The sequence below is a fragment of the Mercenaria mercenaria genome, chromosome 6, assembly GCF_021730395.1.
Source record: "Mercenaria mercenaria strain notata chromosome 6, MADL_Memer_1, whole genome shotgun sequence".
Taxonomy (NCBI): domain Eukaryota; kingdom Metazoa; phylum Mollusca; class Bivalvia; order Venerida; family Veneridae; genus Mercenaria; species Mercenaria mercenaria.
This window is the reverse complement of record NC_069366.1, coordinates 16,386,398-16,407,217: the sequence shown is the minus strand read 5'-3', so window position 1 is coordinate 16,407,217 and position 20,820 is coordinate 16,386,398. Positions and strand designations below refer to the sequence as shown.

Genomic DNA, 20,820 nt, shown 5'->3' with positions numbered 1-20,820 from the left:
GAAATGTATTTACTTTATATTATGCTCGCCGGGAAGCTATATTCATATTCAGGAGCTCGGATCCTGGGCGAGACATATCACGGCTCCCTGTGGTGATCGGCTGAAGATCGGGGGAAACTGGTAAAGAAACTCCGTATGTAACTAAAATGCTCGTGAAAAAATATCGGTAAATCCATAAAAACATCAACATATATTTTATTAATTTAAAACCACATGTAACTAAATCGCTTCTGAAAAATTGCATAAATAGTTCAGTTTCAGTTTCATGTATGTTGAAAGTAACTACCGTTGTTGATTTTTTTATTTAGTTAAGAATGTCTTATATTATGTTGACAATGATTGTAATGGAGCTGTTGTTGCAAATTACAATAATTACATAGTCAGAGGCATAACTATAATTGTCTTTAATATGTTGGGTTTTTTTTTGTTTTGTTTTTTGTTGGATTTAACGTCGCACCGACACATGATAGGTCATATGGCGACTTTCCAGCTTTAATGGTGGAGGAAGACCCCAGGTGCCCCTCCGTGCATTATTTCATCACGAGCGGGCACCTGGGTAGAACCACCGACCTTCCGTAAGCCAGCTGGATGGCTTCCTCACATGAAGAATTCAACGCCCCGAGTGAGGCTCGAACCCACATCGATGAGGGGCAAGTGATTTGAAGTCAGCGACCTTAACCACTCGGCCACGGAGGCCCCTATTGTACGCCATTAAGGTTCATGTAAAGTGTTTGGACACCACCCCTCAGGTGAATTTTGATTTTGGAAATTTATTCTTCGAAGACCGTTTCTATTTATTATAAATACACTGAATTGTTTAGAGGAAGTAGGGAATACATTACACAAAGGTAAGCTTCTTTGAGAAGAAGTATTTTGTCTAAAATTGCAGTTACTTCGACCGTCACGGTTCTATTTTGTAGAAAATATCAAACTTTTTTTTTCAAAAGTATTTTTTCTTTAAATACGTTTTGTTTGTGTCTGTAACATATTAATCTAGGTACTCCTAGTATTGGAATACAGTTAACTTACATATTTTCTGAAATATAGAGTATTTTGTCATTTTGACAGCTCTACTTTCACTTTCGTTTTGCAATTTTGGCAAATTTTTGAAATGTAGATGTGTTGTAGCAATTTTAACACTGGGAGTACCTGGAGAAATATGTTAGGCACACAATAAGTAAATACCTAATGTCAAAATATTTTTTAAAAAGAAGTTTGATATTTTTTACAAAACCGAATGTGGACAAGCAAAGTACATGTCATAAAAGAGAAATATTATTGTACCGAGCAAAACAACCTCTCTTGAATGACATGTCTACTCCTTCTGAACGGTTTGGTATACAATGTATGCAAAACAAAGGCCTATGAGGTCTCAAAACATGAAACAAAAATTTACTCGAGGGGCAGTCTCAAACACTTTACATGAACCTTAAGGGGCTTGCCTAAAAGCTCCCTAAAGCGGTAGTCAGTCAATGTGATGTAAAACAGAATAAATTAGCTGCACGTAGTTTTATATCAAACTTGAAATACTAATGATTTGTGACGTTTCATATCCAGTATGTATACATATCCAATATGTATACAATAGTGAACGTTTGCTATCTGTTCGTCTTGAGGCTGTCCCTTTGAGGCAAAAGAAAAATAAAAGCAAAATATTAAGACAAAATTGAATCGGTTAAAATTGGTTTGAAGAAAAACGCTCAAATATTTTCAAATCATGCACAACTCATAAGGAAATTTAAGGGGTAATTAATTATCTTGCTCAAAGTTGTAAACATCCACAAAGCAGCGGATATATTTTGAATTAGTTTCAGGAGTATTCGTATTAGGAAAGATCAAGTGTGGCAATTTGTCTATGTAAATCATAATGCTGCCACAGCGATTATCAATTTTAAAATTTGTTTGTCATATATCGAACGTAAAATCCGATCAGCTTACGATGTACTGCAAACGAGAAGTCTTTGTTTTTGTTTCTTATCCGCCAAATATACAGACGAAATATATACTTTTTTTCACAGCGTAAAATATCTTGTTTCACGGGTTATCCAACAGTTCTCGGCATTCGCGCATGTTCTGTCTTCTGTAAATTGTCATATATAACATCATAATAAAGTGTTTTCATAGTTTTATGTCCTCGGATGTTTCACAAAAGAGAAAAATTGTCTGTTCTTATCCCTAATTAAGAGTGATCAGAATATGCATGTTGAAGCTTACAGTTATATATGTGATTTACCCAAGAACGAACCCACGACCCGAGAAACAAGTACAGTGTATTGCCAAAGTATTCATTTTAGCTCTAAACATATAGAATTACCTGTCTTATTAAATGTTTTTCAGTGATTTATCGAAATGTTAGAGTGAAATATAGCTGGTATTTTCAGTGAAAAATATTAAATACTGAAGATATTTTTCACTTGTAAGAAACTATAAAATGGGTAAAGTTAGTCAAAACAGAAATAAAAAAGAAAATTTCTTTGTTTTTACATGTAATATCTAAATATCTTTCACTCATGGACGCCATATCTTATATTTTCACCTGTGGGTAAACCACTCATGAAAATATTGTATTCGGTGTTAACTCGTGAAAGATACTTTAATCTCACACAAACAAATAACCTGTATATGATCGGATTTAAGAAAATTTCATTTACTGACAAAAAACCCTAATTATAATCGCAATGTAAAACAATTCAATTAAAGCATCAATTAGCATGAACATGACCGCTGACGTCAAGATTCTCTAACGGTTTTGGACGTCATCGACGTCACTTTGGCATCTTTTGAATTTTCCGTTGGCAGCGAAAGGGTTAACCATCGTAGTGTCACCATTGTACTGTCACGCTTCGCCATCGTACTGTCGCGCTTCGCCATCACACTGTCACGCTTCACCATCGTAGTGTAACCATCGTACTGTCGCGCTTCACCATCGTACTGTCGCGTTTCACTATCTTTTCTCTGTTTACTTGTGGGCTGACTTTAGTTTAACTCTGTATTGTATATTATTGTCAACTTTGTCCAATGATACTTTTCGGTACGGGTATTATTGAAATGAATATCACTAGACCCGATGTTATTCAAATGATAATTCCCCGGCAGAGTGTCACTCAAATGAATATCATCTGGCACGATATTAGAAAAATATCATACCTTAATATTGTTTTAAATGTACTATAATTCCAAAATAGGCTCCGTTGGTGTATGTTAACTTCAGGGATAATAAAAACGAATATCACTCAACCGAGTGTTGTTTATGAACAAAATAATATTGTATTCAAAATTAACCTTTCTGTGGAAAAAAAAATGATAATGTATTTACATGTAATTATTTGTTTTGAGAGAAAATGTTGTTTAATCAGCTCATATATTTCAAGACATGAAACGTTAAAAGTATATATTGTCAGCTAAAAATCATAAAAATACACTGTTGTATAAATTTTGCTTATAAAGCTTTTGGGTAAATTTTAGGCAAAAGTGTTAATTAGGTCTAGAATACAGTTGTTTGTTTCCGCTTACCCAAACGACCCTGACCCTAAAGTTTTAATTGAAGGAATGTATTGGATAAAAATGTAGATTTATGTTAAACAAGATTATTAGCAATTCTAATATGACTAACAATGCTTTAATCATCACAACGATGTTATGTTGACGTCACGTCAACGTGATATTTAGCGCCATGTACGCATCAAGAAATAGCGCTTTCAAATTTCATGAAATATTTTACTTAATATCATGTTTTAAACGAAATGCCACATTGCACAAATGTGTTGATTCATTTACACACATACTGAGTTTGTTATTCGCTTTGCTGAATAATTCGCAATAAGTTTCGCCCGAACTGAACTCTGCCGCAAGACGTATTACCATTTCCGGCCATGGCGTGTATAAACAAAGACCTACTATTGGCGCCATGCTTACGCAAAGAAACAGTTCCATCATATTTGATATAATTTTTACAATAAAGAACATATTAGAATCAAAATAATTTATAGCAAAACAGTGCTTAATCACTATTTATACACTCGGGCTGCGCCCTCGTGAAATTATTACGCCCGACGTATAACCGCCCATCGTGTATAAATAGTGATAAAGCTCTGTTTTGCTATAAATTATTTCTTAAGTAAATACAAAGCAGGTCCCTACTTCTGACCGTACAATTCTATACATTTAAGTCGCCCTTAAGTAAACAGAGAAAAGTTGGTGAAACGCGACAGTACGATGGTGGAGCTTGACAGTATAATGGTGACACTACGATGGTGAAGTGCGACAGTGCGATGGCGAAGCGCGACACTACGATGGTGAAACGCGACAGTACGATGGCGAAGCGTGACAGTACGACGGACTGTCACCATCGTACTGTCGCGCTTCGCCATCGCACTTTCGCGTCGTCCACAGGGAGCAGGCGCTGGCCCTAACGGAACACCGTACGTTTCGACTTTGACCGAGTTGTTTAAGATATTTAGTGAAAAGCTGAATTTTCTTGACTATGTAACAAATGTAAATCATATTATCTTAAATACAGACAGATTAAAAAAATGAAAAAAAAAATATACAAAGTAAGACTTTAAGCAAAAGACAAGCATTAACGTTGGCAGGTAAAGGATATAATTCCAGACATTTACATGTAGTTTTCGAGCGTTCTGGGAAAAAAGGATTAACGGTCCTATTGAAAAACAAAGTATCTAGGGTAGAGAAAACTTACACTGCGCTTGATGAGCATATTTCTAGCAATCATGATGACTGAATTCAGTATAATTTATCCATTGTCTGTTCAAATTAGCTTTAAAGCAATTAGTGATGGGCCGACAATCGGCGACAATCGAAAAATCGTCGGTGTTGCATTCATGAGCGCGATTGCCGACTTCACATTTCCCTAACCGATTAATTATTTGCCACCCTAAACGGATAATTTAGTTGTTTCTGACCTCTTTCTTTCCGGTATTTATGGTTCTTTGGGGGCAACTGCGCCAGGGGAAAGTAGTCTACCTAAAAATGGCATCCTCCAAAGTCTCGAAAGAAATTGAGGTCATCTGTGATCACCCATATTTTGGAAGATATATGGCTTTTACAACATTAAGCGGGGAAAACCATCAACCTAAACTCTTGACATTAGTATGGCAGTATGCATAGCATGCCGTAAGACTTACGCAAGCATATTAGCAAAGAAATTTTCATTTTTTGATTTTGTGTGATTGAAATCATTCCAGTCGTAAACTAAGAATTAATAAATCATTAACACGTTTTTTGCTCCAAACAATTTTAATTTGATAACACAATATCACTGGATAAGTCCCTTGTGAAATTAAGACAAATACCTGATTTGAAGTTTACTATTTTCACAAATATTTTACTTTTATGCTGTTAACTTACTCATGTTTATGAAGGGATACAATAGAAATAGGATATTTGACGTCTGTGTGGTTCATTTCCTAAGTAATGACATAAAACATACACTGTGAGATGACCTTATAGATATGCAACTAGAGTAATCGATTATCCGATTATATCAGATTAATCGAATCGGTTGGCTTGTCCGATTATGCCGATTAATCGATTGGCAAATCTAACCGATTTGCCCATCACTAAAAGCAATTCAAACCCGGACTTATGCAAAAAACTACGGGTCTTTTAGACATGGAAAGGAGTTAAAGTTTTCTACTTCCGCTTGTCACGTGTACCCGTAACATTTTAATTGGGTGCGTTTTGCAATGAAATAATTACAAGACTTCTGGAATATTCGGTGGCCCAGTGCACCAAAGTCTCATAAACCGTAATTAAGTAGAAAAAGCGATTTTGAGAATATTCTGGATACGTTTGGAGAATTATCTTCATATACGTTTTCTGAATACTATAAGATTCTTTCACTGGTTATAGGTGCAGATGGGAGTTTCCGGCCTCGAGGGTAACTGTTTAGGCGGTTACGAGGTTCCTACCGAGTTACCGCCTTAACAGTTACGCGACAGCCGGATATTCGCATCTGCACTTATAACCAGTGGCAGAATCTTTTTCTTGCATACCGATATCAAGATATAATAATAAAAATAAAATCAATTGAACGGCTTTCTTTTTAGAACTATTCCTTATAGCAGCGTATTTAAACAAAGCGCGGGAAATCAACGTCCGTAAACAGGAAAGACGTCATGACGTTTCAAAGACAAATAACAATGTTTAGTTCCGGTTTTGTTTTATCAGTTCAAGCGTAATGTTATGAATTTTTGATAAAATAACGTGTTTTGAATCGAGAAATACACTATCAGGAACAAAGAGGAACTGTCAAGGTATTGGATTTTTATTCCGTTTTTCGAAATAAAATATAAATAACTACATCTAAATCTTCTACATATATGTAGTTCGTTATACGTCATTTAAAGCACGAGAGTCATCTTACACCCCGGGGTGTAAGATGGATTTTTCCAGCACCAGTAAAAATACCGGAAATCCCCGTCTGGTATGCAAGAAACTGCTTCCCTATTTCTGTTGAAAAAATCTGCAATATTAATTGGTAATCTCACTCCTTAGTTTGCCTCTGGCACTGGAAGAATAGTAATTTTATCAAAAGACAACAACATAAAACATGCAGTGTGTTTAAAAGTCAGGCCAGGTCATAACTTTTTACGGTTATATGAGTAGTGTTAATTTAGCAACTCTATGCTGTGAAATATTGATGCTTAAAGCATTTTATGACGTAATATTATTGTAGTAATTATCGATTCTTTTTCACGATTCAGCAGTTGGTTTACAGCTGTTTTTGTTATTAAATATTCATATACGTCGTACCTGGGGACCGAACTCGCGAGCCCCCGATTCATAATTTTTGGTTAACCCTAACATGGCGGTTTCCGAAATCATTTAAATAATCTGTATAATGAATTTAATCTTTTTATTGTATAAACTCAACTCGATAACTTGCATGTACACAGCCTATATCAGTGCTTCGTTTGTTATTGCTGTTCTATATTTTCTTCGTTACGTTTGCTATGAAGATATTATCTTGTTTAGGAACAGCAACGGTGTAAATGATGCACTATGATACAATGTCATTATTAGTATGTCACAATATTTGTCTTAGGCTTATGACATATTGAAAAATTATAGGTCGGGAAAGTTATGCACACGTTATGCAGCGTTATATTCTTGCGCTAAAGAACGAGTGCATATTTCCCGATCTTCTTTTCACGTATATATGTAATGGAAATATTATGAATTTGTTGAATAGCCTGAATAAGATTTAGGCTTGACAATACCGAACTAAATAAAAGCATTAATGCAACAACACACATTAAATTACGTCACGCACCCGATGTGGAATTCCGGCGTCAGTGTATGTAAAATTAATGACGTTTCCGGTACCATTGTAATTTAACGGGGAACAGAAACGAGTGTGTAAGTATTTTAAGAAAACAATCTGTCACTAATTGAATGTGCGGACAAAAGTATCTGAATCTCGGATTACTTTTACTGCAGAGAGTCTCGTTACCGCCTTAACAGTTACCATCGAGCCAAATATTTCCATCCACGCTTTCAAACAGTAATAAATTTGTATAATATTACTTATGTGTAAGTTACGGTATCGCAATTACAGACCTTCGTAATCTCCCGGGTCTACTCTTCATCGTATTGTATATGATAAATATCATAGAAAATCTATTTACTGATGAGTTTTTCTATACAATGCGTCAGGAACGACTTGTGCCATCAGGCCATAAAATGACATAAAGAATGGATTGTGTTGATGATAAAATCCCAAAGATACTTTTATGATACTTTATAGCTATGATCTACATTTACAATTTCCTGTTCTGTAGACTATATAACGCAAGTGCTTCCGCATAAAACAATAGCAGCGTATCGTATAGTTCAGTGAGCAGGCATATAGGCATTTCATCTTAAAATGAAATCGAATTTTTCATGTGAAGAAGCCACAATGTTTGGAACAAATATGGGCAAATTAACTATTATTTTCTCTTCTACAACAAAGTCCACTCCATTTGATGCTCTCTATAGGCTGTGAATTATCTCTATCCTTCATCAAGAATTATGTTTTAATTATGTTTTCATGCATTAAAGGTCCAATACTAAGGAAGGTGAACATTTTAATTTCTTTTAAAAAGCACAGAAACTATTTCATTTTATTGGAAAATGAAAGTTGGTATGTAGAAATTCGAAATAAATCGCAGTATATGTACAATTATTTTTCTATGAAGTATGAAGAAAGTTAAAAAGACCTGGAGGGTCATTCTGTCGATTCATTGACATTTCAACATAATACACATACATTTCTTTGAGTTCCAAAGACCTTCTGTAAATTTTGACCTGCCAATTTTCATTATTTAGTGTCTTGCAGAAGCCTATGCACTGGCTATGAAAAAAATTGCCAACTCACTTTCCCTTAGTAATGGACCTTTAATCTTATTGACTGCAGGTCATGCAAAAAGGTTTTGTTTGCTATTTTCGATGAGATCTTTAAATTATTTAAGAGATTTATTTAAGGAGCAAAATGGCACATAACACAGAGTTAGATCCCATTTGGAAATATATACTTTATTACGTTTTGTGAAAGTTTATGTACTGGATTCCTAAATTGCATAAACAACCATATAAAGCTCGCTCCATCGCTAATTCAAGCTCTTGTAACACTACAAATATTTCAAAACTATTAACATCATGTCTAACTGCTGTGAAAGCCCACGTGAAAAGATACTGCGATAAGGTAAACGAAAACTCTGGTAAACACTTATTTTGGTCGATTAAAAATTCTGGCGAAATCCTGGATAAGTTAACACACATTAAATTACGTCACCCGATGTGGAATTCAGGCGTCAGTGTATGTAAAATATTTTGTTATTTTCCTACATATCTGCGATATGTCACATGTTTAATTGTAAAGCGCCCTTGAACGTATATTCCATATGAAAAGGGCGCTCAACAAATCTGGTTTAATCATAATAATAATAAGTTTAAAATTAATACAATTACAAAGTATCTACAGTCAGTACATACGATTTTTTATGTCTCCCCCAGGAGTCATATTGTTTTTGCCCTGTCCGTCCGTCCGTCCGTACGTCACATTTCATTTCCGAGCAATAACTGGAGAACCATTTGACCTAGAACCTTCAAACTTCATAGGGTTGTAGGGCTGCTGGAGTAGACGACCCCTATTGTTTTGGGGTTCACTCCGTCAAAGGTCAAGGTCACAGGGGCCTGAACATTGAAAACCATTTCCGATCAATAACTAGAGAACCACTTGACCCAGAATGTTGAAACTTCATAGGATGATTGGTCATGAAAAGTAGATGACCCCTATTGATTTTGGGGTCACTCCGTCAAAGGTCAAGGTCACAGGGGCCTGAACATTGAACACCATTTCCGATCAATAACTAGAGAACCACTTAACCCAGAATGTTGAAACTTCATAGGATGATTGGTCATGAAGAGTAGATGATCCCTATTGATTTTGGGGTCACTCTGTGAAAGGTCAAGGTCACAGGGGCCTGAACATTGAAAACCATTTCCAATCAATAACTAGAGAACCACCTGACCCAGAATGTTGAAACTTGATAGGATGATTGGTCATAAAGAGTAGACGACCCCTATTGTTTTTGGGGTCACTTCGTCAAAGGTCAAGGTCACAGGGGCCTGAACATTGAAAACCATTTCCGATCAATAACTAGAGAACCACTTGACCCAGAATGTTGAAACTTCATAGGATGATTGTGCATGCAAAGTAGATGACCCACATCGATTTTGGGATCACTCCATTAAAGGTCAAGGTCACAGGGGCCTGAACATTGAAAACCATTTCCGGTCAGTAACTTGAGAACCACTTGACCCAGAATGTTGAAACTTAATAGGATGATTGGTCATAAAGAGTAAATGACCCCTAACGATTTTGGGGTCACTGTGTGAAAGGTCAAGGTCACAGGGCCCCGAACATTGAAAACCATTTCCGGTCAGTGAAACCACTTGACCCAGAATGATGAAACTTCGTAGGATGATTGGTCATGCAGAGTAGATGAACCCTAACAATTTTAGGGTCACTCTGTTAAAAGTCAAGGCCACAGGGGCCTGAACATGGAAAACCATTTCCAATCAATAACTTGAGAACCTCTCGACCCAGAATGTTGAAACTTCATAGGATGACTGTTCATGCAGAGTAAATGATCCTTATTGTTTTTGGGGTCACTCCGTTAAAGGTCAAGGTCATAGGGGCCTGAACATTGATAACCAGTTCCGATCAGTAACTTGAGAACCACTTGACCCAGAATGTTGAAACTTCATAGGATGATTGAACAAGCAGAGTAGATGACCCCTACTGATTTTGGGGTCAGTCTAATAAAGGTCAAGGTCACAGTGGCCTGTTCATGTAAAATCATTTTTTTGGAAATAACTTGAGAACCACTTGACCTACAATTTTGAAACTTAATAGGATGATTGGACATGCAGAGTAGATGACCCCTATTTATTTTGAGGTCACTTGATCAAAGGTCAAGGTCACAGGAGCCTGAACAGTGACTTGAGAACCACTAGGCCACTAGTGTTGAAATTTAGCGGGATGACTGGACATGCCAAGTAGATGATCCCTATTGCAGCCAACCATCAGTGTCTCTTTGACTTTCGCTCCTGACCCCTATTGACTTCGTGCCTATAGGACTTTGCATTGGGGGAGACATGCGCTTTTTTACAAAGGCATTTTTAGTCTACTTTGTATACCACTTTACAACATAATTTAATAAATGGCAAACTAACTGCCCTAATTCGAAAGACTTTTGCGAGAGGGAATGCTACATTTCTCGCTTGCAATTTTGATTAAGCTTTTTTTACTAGCAATATTGTTAAACATTGTACAATGTGGACCTGTGACGAAGTTTGTAAAGCCCTTTCCTTTTTACTGAACAACATTTACATCAGGTTTGGGAATGCAGTTTTTAGACAAATAATTGGTATTCACAAGGGAACATGCCTTGTCGCAGATTTGTTTTTTATATTGTTATGAAAGAGTTTTTATGCTGAGCCTTTCTTCAGATACTCAGGCATATATTATAACTGCATTTAATAATATATCACGCTTTCTGGATGATGTTCTTAATATGGATAATCCGTTTTTTTGGTCAGTTGGTGAGTACTCGTTATCCTAGAGAGCTTCAGTTAAGGTATTGGGTCCCTAATAGTGATGTATAAAAAAATGGTATTTTCTAAATATACTCTTAAAGTTGATTATGTTTTGCATTTTGTTGCAAATTTTAAACAACTTCTACCGTGCCGTTTTTTATAATTTTTGTATAATTTATGGTGTTTTCGCAAGATGAAATAGAGTCAAACTGCAAAGTAATGGCCACTGTCTAAAACGTTTGCATAGAATTCATTATACCTTTAATTTTAATAAAAGAAACACTAAACTATTGGTAAACAATAACAAAACACAAAATAAAACTGTTAATATATATTTTTGTCTAGGGTGCCTCAAGTAAATGAATTTAATGAGACCGAATTCTAACTCCAACATTAGAAAATTATTGTCGAGTCAAGTGGGACTGTTTTGAATTTTGCTCACACCATTAAAAATAATCTTGGGGCAGAAGTAAAACCTTCCTACATTTTTTCCACAATATGTAATCTAAATAGGTAAGGCAAAATAGAGAACTTTTACCGCATGTTACTCAGTATTTTTAAAGATGTCTAACTCTGCCCCCTTCTGTTTCAGAGGTAAATTCACTTTGAACAGCAAGAAATGGCTTATTAAATGAAAAAAAAATCCACTTTTGTACAATAAATCAATATTATCGCATAGTGCGGCAATTTTCCTTTGATCTTTGCAGCATGTTATACATAGTAACACACATTATTACTACAAAACTGTGCTGATATCTTACAAAACTGTTGCGATATATATCAACACGGAAATCTCTATGGAGTTTCATAAGAAAAAAAGTGTTCCGATATATATCAGCACAGTAAAACTGTTCCGATATATATCGGAACACTTTTTCTCTATTGAGGTCCTATCAAGGGAGTATAATTTTTTCCTTTCAAAGAAAAGATGATTTTAGCTCCCAATTTACAGTTCACAGAGAAAGAATTGTCACAAACACCTACATTTATAAAGTAAAAGAATAAATAAACTAGAATATTTCAAAAAATTGATAGTTATTGCCAAATTCAGAAATACATGAAATATATGAAATTCTGAGATTTCTCAAATGTTTCTTTTTCTTTGATTTTTTTACAAACAAAACAACAAGTTTTACAATATGTCTGGCCAATGAAATGCAAAGATTTAAAACCAATGCAGAAATTTGTTGGGTACTTTTATCTGGGGAACACATTTTCTAAAACAGAAGTTTTAGTGTTTCAGTCAGCCAGGCGCAGAAAGGGAATCAAAATAGTAAAAATAATAATAAACAAATTTAAATGAAAATGATATATAAATTTTAATGATAAACTATGCGATAAAACAGTTATAATATGTAGTGCTCGTGTGTTACCAGGATATATCAGAGCTAGGGGTACATCTCGTTATTTTTCTCTTCACATATCTGTCTCGGCCTACCAGCCTCGACGATATGTGCAGAGAAAAATACCCTCGATGTACCCCTAGCTCTGATATATCCTGGTAACACACTCTCACACATACTATAACTATTACATATGTCTTGAAAAAAGTAAAAACTTACTAGGAAAAAAGGAAAATAAGGGGAAAAAATGGTCCCAGTGGGGTCTGAACCTACGCCCCCTGAAAAGTTTCAAAGTAGCTTTATTGTAGGAATTGAATACTGTTCAAAAAGGAGGTACTCTATTACGGGTCTAAAACCTTAATTAAAACTAACAATTCGGATAATGATGCTTCTATTTTAGATTTACATATCATTTCAATGAACGTAATCAATATATTACAAGTAAACTTCTTCAGCAAAGCTACCGTTATTACAAACTGCATAAATATTTTGCTAAACTTTACTGTCGTAATTCTGATTTGGGTTTAAAATTCAATAGTAATTTAAAGACAATTCTACGAGAATGTATTGCTAAACTCGTTTTCAATGGGGATATGGCTTATAAACTTCGTAAGATCTTGGGTCATGGTAATTTTCCAGCTGCATTTTGGTAAAATTATAAAACGTTTTATTAAAAGTTTACGACCCAGCTGTTTTGAGACATACCGTGTGTTTAGTGTTAAACCCGTTTACAGTTAGACACTACACTTCCCTCTTTGATTGTGTCTGACGGACGAGGGGGAGGACTCTATGATAAGCAGTTTTTAAATCCTACCAGGACTGAACTGTTTTGATATTTGTCTTCTGGCCTGTTTCGTAGGGCCCTTAAGGGTGTTTCTCTTGTTGCTTTGTCTTCTGAAAAGGCATCAAGTACATACGTTTTTGGTTCTTAAGGTTTGCTTTTTACATATTTATACACGAGCATTTTTTTGTTTTACATGCCATGCCTTTTTGTTTCCATTACGTGTGTTAGAGATTCACCTGGAGAGGATTACTTTTATTTACACTGTCCCGTGTCTTTGGAATATGGTGGGGGTAAGAGTGAGGTTGGGTGCGCACTATAAACCGGTATAAGCTCCCCAGTAGTGTTCTTGCCACTGACCGTTTCAAGGCGGTGCCCCAATGTGTTCCTTTGTTTGTTCGTTTTCTCCTTGTATGTTGGCTTTGTGTGCGAGTGCGTGTGTGTGTGTGTAGTGTCCACGTCTGCTTGCTGTGGGTTTCGTTTTGGAGAAGCTGCGTTTTTGGTGCGTGGCGTTTCCCGTTTGATATTTGCCTTTTTTAATTACCTCCCTTTTATAACACAGTATTTAAAAAGTAGCCATTTTTTATTTAAGAAATAAATCTGTATTTTATCAGTTCATAAAATATGGACAGGAGTTCGGATGCGCAAAAATTAAATCACAAGTGCGCAGCACGAGCGATTTAATTATTGGCATCCGGATGCCTGCTCATATTTTATTAACTGATACAATCATTTGAACATAGATTTATTTATTAGATTCTCTATTTTGATTCTAACAAGGCAAATAATTCACATTTTACAGTACTACATTTTCAGCGTAATACGTCATTCGGATAATATACTGTTAAAATTTACCCCATGGGTGAGATAGTTGTTTCTTTTTTTATCAGAATTTTGAGAAATATTTTATCTAACAGCTCGCAAACGATTTATGAATTAGTTACGAGTCTAACTTTGGTATAATTGATCATTGATTTCAACTCATTGAGATTCGAAGATTGAATACTGCTTAAGCCGGTGCTAGGGGGCGTGGGCAGTGTTGCATTTTCCATTACTGTTCATGAACAGACTCAATTAAACCGAGTCTGCAATTTTCACTGTTTGCCTTGTTTTCGGTGCTTTCGAGGGATCTACTTTTCAGATTTTATTTATGTTGTACATAAAATCTGACGTGTAGCAAGATGGTCAGCTGGTTAAGTTTTGAACAAACTAACCACCATTAAAGGTGGTCAATCCTATTTGAGCCGATTGTTTTTAGAAAATGCATATTATATTATAGATTTATTTAAGAAACAGAAAGATTCATACGTTTGATCACTATGAGAAAGGTATATTTTATCATTTTCAAGAAATCTTGTATTTTCATCCCTTTCATATGAAAGTTCTTAAAATTGTGACTTTTTCTTTTAGTTTGAATTTCTAGTTTTACATTTTCACCTGATAGTTGTTAGGTAGTTCAACAATAAGTTTTAAAATACCGCGATGCTGCTGAAACCAAACTAAGATAGGCAGGGAAGGAAATTAAATTGCATATGTAAAGAATTTCGGCAGAATATTATCATTGACAATGTAAGTCTTGGCATTCCCTGTTTGATATTTTTCTTTGTTTTTTTAACAAGAATAATAGGTATTTTTTATATTCATTATTATTCAAGTGATCAATTGATAAAGTTTCGAACAAACCCATCACTTGATCAGAGTCCGTTTAACCACATAAAATAGAGGAAAGTGGAAACTTCACAGGTCGCTCAAAGTTCCGGTTGGCGACCGTACACTTCTCCCAGTACATTTGATACCATGGATCGTTTGGGAGTTCATTCAGTCTTTATGTATTCTTCTTAAGCTGGCGTTCAGGAGCGCCAGGGGTGTTGCAGATTTCTGTTTCTCACATAGACAGATTCAATCAAACAGAGTCTGCTATTATATTGCTTGCTTGCATCAGATGTTTCCAATAATTATTCGTATAAATTTTATTTATTAATGTTTAGACATTGCTACTAGCTTATGATGACGTAGCGATGTTTCAATATCATTATGTTGCGGTTACACAATTGTGAGAAGCGAATCTTCTGCCGAAGTGATATAAGTACTACATGACCTTCACGCATGCAAGCTGCAGGTGTCTTAGACCGGTATTTCACTAATTTTGGTAGTCATTATATGTATTTTTTTATGCTAACTAATGAAATACTTTATTCTATCAGTTAAATATTTTCATATTTCATCACTCACACTGAAAACATGAAATCTATATTTTCACACTGTGAAAGATATAGCTCCGCCCCCTCATTATATTGTGTATGAATTTTAAATTATTTGCTTAAAACAGGATGAAAATTGTAGCCGCACTTTATACTTTATAGTATATTTCTCGATTCAAATTATTTTACTAAAAGAGAATTTCATACCGTTATGCAGCAAAAAATAAAACAAAATGGAACTTTATGTTGCATGCGTCTTTACAACGTCACAGCACGTCTGACGTCATGTCTGTTTACGCGCGTCTGTTTCCCGCGCTGAGATTAAAATAATTGCAAAATACACATCTCTACGTAATTGAGCATAAAATAAAAAGAAAATGTGTTTGTTTTTCGTGAATATAAAATATATCTCACCTCGAAGTGAGAAATTTTTCACATTTTCACTCGCGCTACGCGCTCGTGAAAATATTTGAAATTTTCTCACTTCTCAGTGAGATATATTCCATATTCACTCAAAACAAACAAATATCCTCTATGTATTTATTCGTATAATAATTCACCGAAGATTTATAATGTTTCTTAAATGTTTGCAATAGTTGTGACTTTTGGCGAACCTGGTTTGCTTTCAATTACTTTGATATCTCAATATGTTGCATCTCTAACTTGTTATACTTGACTTTAAGTGTGGAAAGGTGTTGTCTTCAAAACTATGAACGACGCACATAATTTATCAGCAAAGTGATTGTAATTTAGTCAGATAATCGTTGTATATGGCCCAGTATTTCTTATTTTTGCCTTTTTCAGACCCTTTCGTTAGTCAACTCGTGCAATGATGAAAGAGTTCTTTATGGTAAACTGTACTTTGTCATAATAGTCTATCAAATGTTATTAAATATTTAAATGAAGAGGAATTACCCATGATCAATTCTGTTTTCTGTAGAACAAATCCAATAAATGGGAGGATATTATTCTTAATTTTAGAGGCAGCTATGTTAGTTTACTATTGATTGTTGCATAAAAAAGAACATCCGCTCATTTTCTGTTGCATTTCGTTCTATTAGACATTTTGCAAGGATAATAATATTGTGGTAAGTGTCTATTTTGCTTTTGACTTTTTCCAGCATAATTTAAACTAGTGTGAAAAGTGAATTTGCTTACGGGAATATAACTGCCAGCTATTGTTAAAATAGTTAAGTGAGTGAGTGAGTTGGGTTTTACGGCGAATCGGCACAAAATGGTAAAATAGTTAAAGGTTCTGTATACCATTGAAATGGCATTTGTCGTATAAACTGCATAATATACTTTGATTGACCACCAAGTGGTTATTAGTTGCGAAAACGAAATTTGAAATACGTGGTGCAAGAACAATGTCCATCATACCTACATGATCTCATGGGTGTTCTCATAATCATTTTGTCAAAAAGCTTTCTTTTGCTAATGAGTTTTGACTTACATAGCACCAGTAATGTAATATTGTGGTTACAAACAGCTTGCACAAGTCCAAAAAGCATCATTTCATGTAATAAATGAGACAGAAATATAGGTTGTATGTATTTGAAAATCCCATCGAGGCTTTAATGATACCTGCCTGTAAAAAACAAAGAAATATATCAAACAGGGAATGCCACGCACCAAAAACGTAGCCTCCTCAAAACGAAACCCCCAGCACGCAGACGCGTGCACCACACACACACACACACACACACACTCAAAGCCAACACATAAGGACAAAACGAACAACACACACGCACACAAAGCCAACACATAAGGACAAATCGAACAAACAAAGGAACACAGTGGGGCACCGCCTTGGAACGGTCAGTGGCAAAAACACCACTGGGGAGCTTAAACCGGTTTATGGTGCACCTAACCTCACTCTTACCCCAACCATGTTCCAAAGACAAGGGACAGTGTAAATAAAAGTAATCCCCTCCAGGTGAATCTCTAACACACGTAATGGAAACAAAAAGGCATGGCATGTAAAACACAAAAATGCTCGTGTATAAATATATAAAAAACAAACCTTAAGAACCAAAAACGTATGTACTCAATGCCTTTTCAGAAGACAGAGCAACAACAGAAACACCCTTAAGGGCCCGACGAAACAGGCCAGAAGACAAACATCAAAACAGTTCAGTCCTGGTAGGATTTAAAAACTGCTTATCATAGAGTCCTCCCCCTCTTCCGTCAGACGCAATCAAAGAGGGAAACTCCTGTATTGTAGTATGTATAACACCAAATGCTTCCGTATAAAAGCAATGATTAGCACAGCTGAGTTTGTTTTATGGAGATTTCTTATGATGAGCGTGTAGCCAGTCAATGAAAGTTGCCATCTGGAAAAGATGGAGTAAGTAGGTATCACATTACTTTAGTAACCATCCAGTCTAGGCCTATACTGCTGAAGAAGCTTAGCAGTATATCAGCTGTGATCCGGAATCCAACCTGCTAACGATCCAGTCAAGGCCAATAATACTGGAAAAATAGTTTAAGTAAATCACCAGTACCATATTGGCTGTGACCAGGAATGGAACCCAAAATACTAACGTTGTAGTCGAACCTGATAACCACTCTGCTACTGATTGTATTCCTTTGTTACCATTGCTTTCATATTATTTATTGGCATTCTCTTTGATGAACGTGGAAAGAGTTCGTGCTCGCATTCATTAAACACGGTTATACAAAGGGAAAGTCTTCAAACATATTGATAACTGAAACTTGCCACAATTAGAAGATAAAGGTAGATTTCCGAAAGCACAAAGCACAGTAAACAGCAAGAGCCTAACATCGCATAGCAGGCACGCCAAAAATATAATGGCAATCTTAAAGTCATTCAACGTTTTTACTGGGTAATTTGTTCCACTATACTAAAATTAATTTTATTATTATTGTTATTTAATGCAATCGGTTATTTATCATTTATGTTAGAGCTTGGGAATTATCAGGTAGTTTACACAGTAAGATTAATAAAGATCGCTTTAATTTATGTTGAGGTTGTTGATATTAGACAACTTATATCTGCACTCATGACACCACGTCTAATCGTCGTTGGGTGTTTCTCGGAACGATTATTATATTTACTAATGCCCAGGGTTAAGTTACAGGATAGCGGGTCTATTTGGTATAGAGTTAGAGATGGTACGGTAGTGATTTTTATCTGGAAATTGCTAAACTAGGCACATAGGCCGAATACGGAGCTACCAAAATTCACATAGACCCATAATTGCTTTAATTTAATGAGACTTAATATAATGAGCCTTAGCTCATAGGGAGACCGCAGATCTTTGTTATCCGTGACGTTTTGATAAAATACATTGTGTCTGAAATCATTCGTACTCCACCTTTGATTCATGTGGAGGAAGTTGGCAGTTACTTTCGGAGAACAGGTATGTACTGGTACAGAATCCAGGAACACTGGTTAGGTTAACTGCTCACCGTTACATAACTGAAATACTATTGAATTTAACGGCGTTGAACCCAAAACAAACAAAACTTAATATAATGTCAACCTTGGTATGACTTCCATAATGTTCCACAATGTCACATGGTTAATATAGGGGGTGTACGTAAGTCTATTAAAGAAATGTAAATTTTCAGCGCTCGTATTTATAAGTTTTTGGGCGTTGAAATAAATAATCGAAACTGTCCCGCCGTCAAACGTTTAAATGCACTCTTGTCCAGTCAGCAACGATAGCGGAATCGATTGGCCAAAAGTTCGCTAAACTTCGAACTGTCATGGCTTTAACGCCTACTGTAAAAATATAGCCGCTAAGGAAGACACATTGTTATGCATTTACAGAATTAATTCTCAAATGGTTTACAGTCTGATATTAAGCAGATGATACAAAATCTGAATATACTTAAGGTAGAACACGACACTTTGCGAACTTTCGAGTAGCGTCTTGAAATTTTGCATGCGTAAAGTTGGCATATATCAAACAAAATGCAGTTTATTTTATACCAATAGAGCCAACCAGTTTTTGTACACGAGACGTCAAAGTTGACCACCAAAGCCCGTTTTTGAAAATGACGTCGCTGCGTATCCTTGGCAACTGTTACGGGTACTGCAACGACACCAGCAAACACATTTTCTTAAATTCTGCACTATTCGACGACAATCAAATTTTCCTTTATGCTGATATAAAAATCATTGTTTTGCGCTTACAAATATTTCAAAAATAGAAAGGAAATCGTCGCTTTTGTCTAAAAAATTACGTTCAGTTTCGCTGCATTTTTCGGCTTTAAAGCGACATATTAAAAAATCCCCGATTTAAATTTTTAAATTTTTTCAATAAACGGTTTCTAAAATGTGTCCAAATGACAAATAAAATTTGAGGGTCACCGACTCAAGTTTTTGGTACATGTGATTTTATTTCCCCCATCCCCATGCGAAAATTTTGTACTGTAATTCGACGTCTGCAAATACGTTCGAGACCTGATAACTCGATCATTGTGTTAAGCTTATCAGGTGCACCATTTAGTGTTTAACTGGTCCTCAGAGACCTTTAAAAAACAACAACAAACATTTCGTTCCGTGGCAAGACGATTATAATGTGGATATCTTTTTGCGTCAAGTGGACGAAATATGCTATAATCAACTCAACATGTCTAGCTAAGTAGCTGTGAATGGACAGTGTCGAAGTGCGATTTTATAGACTTGATTATGGCCGTTCTGTTTGTTACTCTCAGTTTCCCGTTGACTTGTTCTGAAAGCAACAATTTTATTCCATTGTCGGGATCACGTAAGTACGCCCTTTTTAAATGGTCGTAAGAAAGTCCACTTTCAGAGAATTTTTTTGCCATAGAACATGTAATAACTTTTTCATTTTTACATAATTTGTTCTCCATTTCAGCAGCACAAGCACGTGACCGGCGCTTATTCAACAAGTAGTTTACTGCTTCAGTTGCAGCCAAAATATAGCTGTCCATTTCTTTGAACGCTATGCTTCGACTTTTGATAATATCCTGTAAAGCCTTTGCATCATGTAATGCGTCGTGAGCTTCGAATGTAACACCAAATGTCTGTTCATACAGATTAGTTAGTTTGTATGACTTCATCCTTGGTTTTTGTTTTCTAAGGAGAGGGAGTGTGTCAATAAATCCATAGACATTTTCACAAAAGAGATTAAAGTAATTTGTTTCTGTGACATACTTCAATAGGAATTTCATATCGAAAACCTTTCCATTGTGGGCGGCTAAAATAACTTTCCTTTCACTTAAGGAATTCAGCCATGCTAAAAATTCGGACAAGGCCTTTGATACATCACAGGATTCAACTTCCTTGTTATGTTGAAAGAGGTACTTCTTTCCTTTCACTATGTGGACCTCAAGACCGTTAACAGCAGTTGCTTTTACATGTATATCGCCTTTAGGTAGAACGAACTTAGTGAAG

General features: G+C 35.6%; 1 protein-coding gene across 1 annotated transcript; it reads right to left on the bottom strand.

Annotated features, from left to right (window-relative positions):
* Nucleotides 1-20,036: 20,036 nt before the first annotated feature.
* LOC128557984 (uncharacterized) lies at nucleotides 20,037-20,486 on the bottom strand. The gene has a single exon (XM_053546685.1). It carries the CDS (start codon nucleotides 20,484-20,486, stop codon nucleotides 20,037-20,039), a length of 450 nt encoding a protein of 149 aa, XP_053402660.1.
* Nucleotides 20,487-20,820: the final 334 nt, after the last annotated feature.

Coding starts and splice junctions, on each gene's coding strand:
- LOC128557984 (XM_053546685.1), bottom strand. CDS start 20,486: ATGAAGTCATACAAACTAACTAATCTGTATGAACAGACATTTGGTGTT.